General features: G+C 24.3%; 1 protein-coding gene across 1 annotated transcript in view; it reads right to left on the bottom strand.

Moving 5' to 3' along the window:
• Positions 1–10,829, bottom strand: part of ChAT (Choline acetyltransferase) — a 36,799-nt gene extending 25,970 nt beyond the window's left edge. Inside the window, exons 1-2 of the mRNA XM_011507491.1 lie at positions 10,743–10,829; positions 9,688–9,879 (exon numbers count right to left, since the gene is read on the bottom strand). Of these exons, the coding sequence (XP_011505793.1) occupies positions 9,688–9,879; positions 10,743–10,829 (279 nt within the window). The remainder of the gene's footprint in view (positions 1–9,687; positions 9,880–10,742) is intronic.
• Between the last annotated feature and the right edge of the window lie 906 nt (positions 10,830–11,735).

The raw sequence follows: 11,735 nt of genomic DNA on the forward strand, positions 1-11,735 counted from the left end.
CTGTATACTGTAAGTGAACTGTATGTAACACAAATATTTACTCTCTTAAGTTGTATCCACAATATAAAAGAAATAGAAGTACTACGATCATTTCCAAAACAACTCAAATAAAAAAAATTCTGGACCATATTCAATGAATTCAATCATTAAATTAGTATCTATTTGTAATTCGTATTTATTAATCAATGTATACATTTGATATGGTCAACAATTATACCTCAAACAATTCAACAAATATTCCAAGAAATCTTCCAAAATTTGCTAAAAAAGTTTTATTTAAATATGAAATTTATTATTATTATTCATATATTCACATCGGAATAACTATATATTAGTTTGAAGTTTTATTTCATTCTTACCTGTAACTATTGAAATTTACCATAAATTAATGTTAGGATATTTTAAATAATAAATTCGGTTTCAGATACAATTTACAACCTTAAATAATATGACAAAATGATCCATTACTTAAAGGGAAAATATAATTTTAATTTAATTACTTATTAGTAAATAAGTGTATAAGCATATATATATATAAAGATTTATTAGATATCAATTTCATTTAACATTAAAAAAAAAACTTCATATAATCATGATTCCATGACATTTATCTGAATTAAATCAAACTTAAATGTTTATTTAATGATAAACTGCGGTTTATGAGATAATTTAAAGGAACAAAACACTAGTTCTTAAACAATTTTGAGAAAACTTATATAAAAAATATTAAAATATTTTAAAAAAATTTTAATTTAGATGAAAGTAATTATGTATACCCTAAAATTATTGCGAAATTAGTACATTATTTATTTGTTCTTATTAGTTGTTAATATAAGATTAACATTTAATATTGAATAGGATTTAATATTTGTTATAAAATTTATAGTGTTCATTAATTTAATTTAATATTTAAGTATTGATTAATTTATATTCTTTTAAATTATTAAGTTGTTATTTAATTGACATTATATTATAATTTAATTGTACAGCTAAATCTATAAATTTTCGAATTACATAATGTTATTATTCAGAAAATATCTAATTAAATTATAATTTAGAACAGAAAGTTATTATGAATTATAAATTATAATTGTAAATTTATTACTCAGAAATATTATTGACTTTTAATGACTAATAAAACTGAATATAAATTATATAATACATGTCTACCATTATATGAAATTATTACTATGCATTAATCTAAAGTACATAATGTAATATTTTATATTTTCATTATTTTTAACAAGTCTTATTAATGTATTTTAGAAACATTAATACAATATTATATTAAAACATTCTGTTTTGCATAAGATGTAATTGAAATAAAAAGTAAATTACATTATTTCAGAAACTAAGAAATGTTTCTAAAGCCATTCTTTAAAATTTATAATCTAAAATAATAGTTTCATGCTATTTGATATAGTTAAATAATTCTACATATGTATACACGGAATAACAATCCAACACTAACCATTAGATAGACTAGTACACGAAAATTTTTCGCGCAACTTTTCGTCTCTATTTGGATCTCGAGCTACTAACGTTCAAAGCTCATCCTCCATCTCTCGCTTTCTTTGCTCGTCTCCGGGGGAAAATTGGCCTTGCCCATTTTTTCTCAATCCCCAGGAGATCGTAATATCCCATCTATCCATCTCTATCCCCTAACCCAACACGTAGAGGGCTTGCCACCCGCACCCTCGTTTGTCTCGTTTCCGTCGTTACTATCGCCGTACGTGCATGCGTGTGTAACGTGCGTTACATGCGTATTTTTCTATCTACGTGCAAGTTATTCTCACATCTTCACTATATATGGACAAGTAGACGTGTTTCTATTGTGCTCACTCTTGATTATTCCGCTTGCTTTGCCAAATTTGTTTAGACCGTTTACTAGCAATTTTTCTCCAAATACTATCCATATAAACTTAATTAGTACTTCATTAAGGAAAATCTATCAAAATATTTTCTTATAATTATGATATAAATGATCTTAATTAAATAATTAAATAGTGTTTAAGTCAGTTTTCAATTAAGCGAGTTGTTATGCATAAGTTTACTTATGTACTATTTAAAAATATAGTTATAAATATCATTTTCAATTCTTTTTATTTAACAATCTAATTAATATAATATATCCTTAAATAAATTTCACTTAAATGTTAACTTCAGATAAACAGAAGCCTGCAATTTTTATTTTAATTAATTAACTTATTATCATAAAAATGAAATGAAAAATCAGAATTACGTCTATTATAAAATAATTGTTTAAATGTAATATATTTTAAATTTACTGATTATAGAAGTCTAATAAAAACAAATTTTTATTTAAAGTATTGCTTGTATGACAAGAAAACAATCTATTTTTTATGTTTATATTTATAATAAAGTTTTCCGACTAGTCATATTAATTATATTAAAAGCCTAAACTTCCTTCATTTTCTTTTTTGCTCAACGAAACTTGCATTCCTACTCACGCCCACGCGCGCAAGCTCGCACGTACGCACGCATTTCTCTTGCCGTTTATTTCTTCATTTCGTATACCTCTTCAAGGCAGCAATTTTGTGACCAGTAAAAAAGAAAATAATGTAACTGAGTAAGGGTATAAGCCGAAATCGAAAAAGGGCTTCGAAAGGGGACCAGCTTTGTTTTCTGTATCGCGTCGAAAAATCTCGAGGCTTAGTACTATTTCAACAAGGGATTACATACACCACTATTATTATAATCGGTGAAACCTTCCTACAATCGGTAGATCGACACACTGCCGTATATTTCAATGTTTACATTGTTTTTTCTTATTCACTTTTTTGTCATCTTGTTTTTTATCTATTTGTAGGGAGATTTATTTTTCGCGAGTATTATTTTTCTATATTTGATTTGCAAGAACCAATACGGTTAAAAGAGTATTATTATAAAAAAGAACAGCAATTAAAATCTACTTACTTTAATTTATTTATTTTATAAACTAATTTTACATGAAAATTTATTTCATTATAATTACTTATATTTCAAATAACTTTTAAATAGAGATCATTAACTATTAATTTAAAAAGTTAGTTATATTTGATAGAATATACTCATTATTATATTGTATCATTAATAGAATAATAATTGATAGAATATACTCATTATTATATTGTATCATTAATGTATGGAATATTTAAAAGGCTGTAAAACAACTGCATATCATAAAATTAATAATTACACGTCTCAATTTTAATGCAATTTTTTTATTTTTAATAATTTATGTTATAAAGCATTTATTTTTATTAATACAATTAATTATTTTAAAAATTTAATAAAATTCGTATAATAAAATGAATCAAATTAGAGTAAATAAAATATATTACTAAAGCTAGATAAATAATAGAAGGCAATACAAATACAATAAAACCATAACAATTCTGAAAAATTAGGTTAATTAAAGAATACAAAGATAGGTTGATATATAAAATAACTGTAAAAAGTATTTGAAAAATTAAAAAATAAAAAATATATCAAGATGTACATTAATTATTGAAATTTTAATTAATAATACTGCTATATTTATAGTTTAAAAATTATATTTTTATAAAAAAATTATGAAATTAAAGTACCAAGTACTTGAAAGAAATAATTATATCTAACGCGTAAATTTGAATTAGATTGAGATATCTAATATATATTATCATAAGGCTGAAATGTGAAAATAATTAAAATTGTTATGAATAGATTTTGCTAATAAAATCCTGAAACATCCACAAGTGTGTGAGTTGCGAAAATTTTTTTGATGCTGATTAGCAATCAGGAGCACACTTTATTAATAATAGATCGTATCCAAGGATTAAAAGTTTGATAAAAAATAGGACAAGATTTCAGCCGACGTTAATCGTTTGTTTAGTATCGTTTATTTTTCTTATTGTTAACATCTTTTACCAATATTAAACGTAAGATAATTTTTCTTTGGATTTCTTGACCCTTTTCTTTAAGATAATCTTTAATTTATAAAACATGAACTTGATACAAAATTCTTTGGAAGGCACATGAAACGTTGCAATGTGCAGCATTAAAGGAAAAATAATTATTAATTAACTAAATAAAGGTAATAGCAAATTTATATTGTATAATAAAGTTTAATTCATTGTTTTATTTGTTTTATTTAACATGTATAATCAAAAAATTTCAATATTAAATATATACAATTATTAAATTATTTGTAATGATTAATTTTGAGTTATTTTTTATGATAAACTATTAATAAATAAAAAGAATTTTTATTATGAATCAACAAACTCAAATAATAAATTCTTTTATTCAAATTATATCCAAATTAAATGTAGAATTATTGAAGTGAAAATGATATTAAATATAATATTGCCTATACAAAAATAATAAAAATATTCGAATATATAGTTAAAAAAATTTTAATTAATAGAATTATATAAAATCAATGAAATATTTCAATAATAATGTATATTTACTAATTTTGCTAATGTGATGATATACAATTTCTTAATTTATTTACATCGATTGTGACAAAAAATATTTAACAAATTGCATAAAATATTACAATTTTTCCAATATAAGATATTATACATTAAACTTAAGTAACTATTAATTATATAATCCTGAGTATACGAGAGTTTTCGAAGATTAAAATAAGAAATACACACACGGAGAGAGACAGAGAGAGAGAGAGAGCGAGAGAGAAGTAATGTTTCTGAAAATAGCTATTCGAAATTGAAATTTTGTTGAAATTCAAAAGACTCAGGGGCACAATTTGGTTATTAATAATATCATACCCACTTCGTAGCTAATATAAGGACGTCCCGTGGAGAATTTGATTTAAACTTCTGTTGTTCATTACACTATCAACTTTGTGTCGCGGCATAAAATTTAGTTCATATAACAAACACTCGAATTAATAAATCAATCGTATTTTCCATCTTACTTTTGCATAATAACTTCTTTAACAAAGCATCAACGCATGTTTTTAAAGAAATTACAAAATATTGTACAATTTTTTCCTGAGTACATATTAAAAATTATATGTATACAATTATTTTCAGTACAAATTTCTTTCTCTATTTGTAATTGAATGTTTCATTTTACGTGGAATTTTATAACAATTTCTGAAAATGATTCATAAATTTTAATTTAATGAGCTCTTTTAATTGTATAATTATGACTGAGAAATATTGCTATCATTTTACTATTCATAATATTTTTCTGAATGTACATTATTAAATAATAATAATAATATTATATGAAGCGATTTTTAAGATATGTGTTAATAATTAAGTACATTATCATATAAGTCTTGACGTTGTACAGGATTTAATGTTTTAATTAAACATTATATAGTTATTACAAGTATTTAGTAATTATTTTTACATTTTTCTGAATATATCTATGTAGGCGCGCGTACACGTGTGCGTGTATGTCTAATATAACATTATACAAATTTTAAATTACTAAATACTTGCATTTTATACATTATAAATAATATTGTATATACCACTGTATGCATTTATATTATTATTTGAAGTGAAATAATTTTTATTAATAATTGCAAATTATTCAATAACGTAAATGTTATTTTATAAACGTTTCTTATATTTAAATTAATATTAATCGTAATGTAAATATAATAACATTATTATATTTATATTACATTATTTTATCATTAATATTAATAAATATATTTATATTATCGAAAATATATATTAAAATGTAAAAAAGTAAAATCATTTATATGTAAGACCCAAATACTACAAATTAATATCAAAATTAATAATAATTAGCAACAATATTTCACAAAGCAAGTTTATAACAACGTATTTGGAAAACTTGGATATCTAATTTTCAAATTATTCTTTTATCAAATATGTATAGAAGTACAGACTTTCACTAAATTTTTAACTTCCAATCTCAACGATATTTTCAGGAACTTCCCTCAAAATGTCTAATTACATCGTAATAAAAGTTCAAATTACTATAGTAAATTTAGAAAAAAAAGTTTTCGTTTTGTTGTGTTGACCACCTTTTCATTTATTCACCTTATTTTTCTTTTATATTTTTCTTTTATATTTACTAGTACCGGAACCCCGTTCATTCATTTGGTGGAACTTGGAATTGATACCATGATAGGTGAAAAGTAGTATTATAAAACAACTCCTTTTAAATACAATAGACATACTTTTATCTTCACAAAATTAATTTTCACAGATATTTTTTTTCCTTATTTCTATACATTTATCATCACTATTTTCCTACATTATTAGTTTTGTTATACCAAATCTTTGAAACTAAACAGGTGTGCTCAAGTGTTCCATCTTTAATCGAATTTCAAAATAAATTTTTTTTTCAATTGAGTAAAATTCATAATATGCAACTATTAAGATATGTAAAATCTATATTTTTCGAAAGTCTTTTTTTATTCAATAAACAAGTTACAATGAACTGGTGTTTTATTAAGGAAATTAATTATTTATATCATAAAAATTTATAAAATAATCAATGTTATTATATTTTTAATTTTTTTAATTTTTTAAAAATTTTTTATTTTATTATTTTTTATTTTTTATTATAAATTATCAATGAAATAATTAAGCATTTATTTTTGTATTTAAAAGTACCATCAATTACTCTAATTTTATAAAATAAGAAAATTTTTTTATTAAACACAATTTATTATAATATAATTTTTTTAATAAATTTATGTTTTAATTATGTTTTATTTATAAATTATAACTCAGTATAATATAGTAATACTTATAAATAGTTTGGTCGTAAAATAAAAATAATCGACATTTAAAATACTTTGATGATCTGTATAAGTTTACTTCCCTTAATAAAAAAAGATTTATTAAGCATATATTAACTATATACCTATGATATTTCATTGAAAATATATTTTAAAATAAATTTTAATGGATTGTTATTTATTTATTTGCTAGTTATTTATTCTGATGTATTAAGATTAACTGTAATTTTACGTGCTGCTAAGCAACAGAAATTTCATTATTTATTGTTAAAATCTAAATCGTATAAGATAAGATAACCACTAACGGTTGTATAACTTTTTAGTTTAATAAATTAAACCTTTTTAAGGAAAATGTTTTCAAATTATATATCACATTGGAAATATTAATATAAATATATAATGAAATTTTTAAAATAATCAAATGTAAAGAACAAAAGTAATATGAAAGAAAATTACACTTAAATTGCACATATATATGTAGAAAAGACATAAATACTCCTTATATTTCTCGGCATGGACCACATGCGCTTACGTCGATTCGACTTCTACTCCCGTAAATCCATTTATTTATTTATTTATGACCTTAGCTGAGGGTAGATCGCTGCGCTCAGTCCTAACCCTCGGCAAAGTCGCGCAGTCTTTCCCAAGGGAATTGCTCTCCTGCAAGTCTCGTAACGTATATACATATATTTGTACGCATACTCTCTCAAAATCTGATGGAAGACGATGTCTTGCTTTTATACATACCGAATTCGTACGTATGAGAACATTTTTTCTATCAATAAACACGTTTTTTTTTGTTCACTATAATTTTTTTTTATTTTTGATTTTTGTAAACTTTCATGTAATTTGACAAACCAATAACTGACATGATTATTAAAGAATGTAAAGTAATTCTACAAAAAAATAAAAATATAGTGTTTAAATATTTGTTTTGATTCAAGTTGATAATTAAAAAAGAAAAAATTAATATAAAGAAAAACAAGACTTCAACTTATATTCTTATATATAATTTTAGAATTCATGTAAATAGTCCATCTAAACAATTGTACTAAACATTAAACCATTTCTATTGATCAAATTAGGAATAAGTTGAGAATTTTGTAGTGATGTAAATAGTTATACGATCACGAGATTTAATATAGTTAGTATTATAAATAATGTATAACTTAATAAAAATTTTGTAGAAGATTTTATTAATATTCTCTGTTATGTCATAACTTTTCATTGTGATAATTTTAATTATTTTGCAAAATCATAGCTCCAACAAATTTTATTAAAACGTTAACATATTTGTAAGCTACCTTCATTTAAGTTTTTTCATATTCATCGTGAATCAAACCTTCTCTAAACAATATTTGTTGTCAATATTCATGATCTATCCAAGAATTGCAAGATTATAATATTTAGTATACTTTTAGAGCCGATAAAATATTGAAGGATGAATATGAATTGTAACTTAAGCAAGGGATTTTTCTTTATTACCGCACCGAGCTGAACACTTGACGAAATGGAGACTGGAAAAATCTTAATTGCGCATGAAATTATGATAATAAATAATCAAAATAAATTTTGACTGCAACGAGACTTTGTCAATTGTAACAAGTAAAAGTTGAAAAAAAAGGAGTTGGACAGTGGTGAGAAGAAACGATGCTCCTCCATTCGACACTTAAACTCCGTGGGTAACGTTTCGGCGCCTACGTTAACTATCGAGCGCACAGGCGGTCTCGACTGCTCTCGGAAGGGCGCGCGCGACAGAATAGTCTTCGTCGTCCTGAAACCGAAACGATGTTGAGCCACTTAGTGGCGCTTTCCCCTGCGGCACTGTCTCTTTATTTCAAGAGATCGGGGCAAGAGCTTCCTATTCCCCCGACGAATTTTTAATAACAAGTACTCGGGGAAACTTTAGCCCTCCGTCCTGTGTTGTGCTTTTGTTAGCTTTTACCTACTGTGTTTTCTTTTATTTTATCCTCGCCTGCCTACTCTAGAGGATTATTTATCTGTCCAACTGTATGAAAATACGTTCGAAGTTTAAAAGAATAGATTCGGCACAAAGGAGATAACGCTTACCTTTAGATGCATTGCCTTACTATTCATAATTTACTTAATTTTAAATTTGCTTCCTAATAATATTTTTATCTTTATCGTCAAAACACGAGAAATAAAAAAATATATCTTATCATTATTATTCATATTATAATATTACTTCTACTATCGAGTAATTCTAAATCACTGTTTACACGTATTTCAAGAATTTATTTGGAATTTTCTTTACATACTCAAATATGCATCTCCTTACTATTATGAACGTATTTCTTGATTCGATTCCACAATAGAAGATTTATTTTTAAAAATACGTAATTTTAGTTTATCGAAAAATGTTTTAAGATATTTAAATACGTCAGTACCTAAAAAAAGTTTTATCATTACTTATTTGAATAATAGCTTGTGCATTTATAATACTGTACAGTAGAAGATTATTTCATAACATGAAATGTTTTTGAATTTCTTGCATACACATTTTCAAATTCTAAGGAAAAATAATAAGTTTCTTCATTAATCTTTCAAAAGGAAATAGTTTCTACAAGGCATTTTTCAAAATATCCTGTATTTGAAAAATATAATTATCTATATGAAAATGCTTTTAATAAATATTAACCTTATTTTTAAAAATGTTATAATATAAAATTATAAAGAAATTCATACAAATTAAAACATACGATTTAAACTTTTATACAAAAATTAAGAAAAAATGTAGAAATTTAATTCAAAATAAATAATTAAAAAATCACATATAACGTTTAAAAAAATTATTATTGCTAATTTAATAATGAATTTAATCATAATTAAATATACATTCTTAAGTTTAATTTAACATTTACTATGAATAGAAATAATATAAATCAATAGATAATTGATTTAATAATATACGTCAATTAACAACTTACCCAGTTAGTTACTTTCTGACTTCGTTCTATAAGACGTTGTTGCAGTTTTGGTCCTGGCCCAGTGAGGAAAGCTTTAACAAGATTTCGTGTCTTTTCTAAATAATTCGGAGCAACCGCTTCAACTTGGGCCAAATATTTTTGCATTGTAGCTTCCAAGCATGGTACTGGAAGAGTTGGTAGAGCCTCGTCTTTCTACAATTAATGTTTTCATTCAATTTAATTATTAAATAATAAAAATAAAGAAAATTAGGGGAAAAATATTATGTATTAATTATAATATTTCTAATTTAATTAAAATTAAGACGTGCAATAGTTTTTAAAATAAAGTAATTTATAATAATATAACTCCAAAAACGGTACTCTAATAGGCATATAATAACTATTAATTAAAAAAGTATAATATTTATATATTATTTAAATGAATGTAAGTCTCATTCGATTTATTATTTGTTTTATATCAATTTTTTCATATTTAACATCGAAATAAAATTATCTTATAAGAATTATAAACGTTAATTACTTGTAAATGTAGATAGAAATAAGTATTAAAATTAAAAATAATTGTGAACCGCGTATCATAAACTTTGATAAAAAGCATCTGGTAATTTCAATAAAGCAGCACTCGCACACTATCTCAAAGATGGCATGGGGAGCGTATCAATTTGGAAATGAGCTGAAAAATTCGGCATGGGTGTGGTGGTCCATTAACGGCTCACCGGAAACATCGCGTGCGCCCTACCAAGAGTTTCAGCATCAGTTACAAGAAAGAAGCCGAAAGATAGAAATAGAAATAGATAAATGTAAAACGAGAAATAAAGAGAGAAAGTGTGTATACATGCGTATTAGTATGCGTGATCGTAAGGGAAGAGGGAAGTATATATGATGTTTATGGGGTTGCATGCGGATAGCTAGCTGTTCTCTCTCACTTGTTAAACCATCAGAACTTGCAAAAGGGGGCAAAAAGTAGTCGAGCGGATCTCTCTCTCTCTCTCTCTCTCTATCTCTCTCTCTCTCTCCCTATCTCTTATTCTCTTTCTCACACACACCAAAGTTACCTTTCTGCATCTATGTTCTCGACTGACTTTATCGTTACGCTCATTCGTATAAGAGCGCCACGCTTCGTTACGCAATTGATTCTTCATTTTACAGTTGATAAAACCAATGCTCATAGTAGATGAAGAGAGAATGCTAAGTTAGAAAAAATCACCAACGTGCAAGTCTTGTTGGATTCTTAAGAACAACTTAGGAAGGTACTCATTATAAAGTTATATGAAGTTATTTTAATTAAACTGATTGAATAAATAAATTTTTGTCTAATTTTTTATTCATTTAATGATTCTAAAGAAAATAAGAAAATAAGTTGCAAAGTATGATGCTAAATAGTCTCTAATATTAAAATTCTTATATAAAGTGTCATATATTATTAAAGTATTTTATAATTTATAAATTTTATTTAATTTAAGTATCTAATTTTCTTATCAAATAAAAACAAATTCAAATATCAATATATTATTTTAGGATTGTATAATGAAACTTATAACAAAATCGTAATATAACATTCATATTTTAATATAACTTACTTATTCCTTGAATATTAAAAACATTTTTTAAGTAATGTTTAATGTGAGTAATGAGATATTTTACATTTTTTGCAATATATTTATTCTATATATGAAAATAATTTTAGTTAGTTTAATTAAAAATCATTTTGTAAACTTTAAACTAGCTGTGAGTTTTTTTAAATACATGTTAGATTTATATAAACTATGGTAACATTATTACTTAATATTTAATTATTTATAATTATACAAATTTCTTTAAATTGTATGAACTACTGTCATAATGTTTTTCACACATGGGTCTAAAAAAACGTATATACGCATAATTCAGTTAATATTACTTTAAACAATAAAATAAACAGAAGAAAAAGAAAAATAGAAAACCACAGAGGCTCGGCTCATTCCTTTACGACCCTTCTACATTTTTCGATGTATAAGGGTGTATATATCTTTTTATATATGTGTATATGAATGCGAGCGCACGCGCGC

The sequence above is a fragment of the Ceratosolen solmsi genome, unplaced genomic scaffold (assembly GCF_000503995.2).
Source record: "Ceratosolen solmsi marchali unplaced genomic scaffold, CerSol_1.0 scaffold6, whole genome shotgun sequence".
NCBI lineage: Eukaryota > Metazoa > Arthropoda > Insecta > Hymenoptera > Agaonidae > Ceratosolen > Ceratosolen solmsi.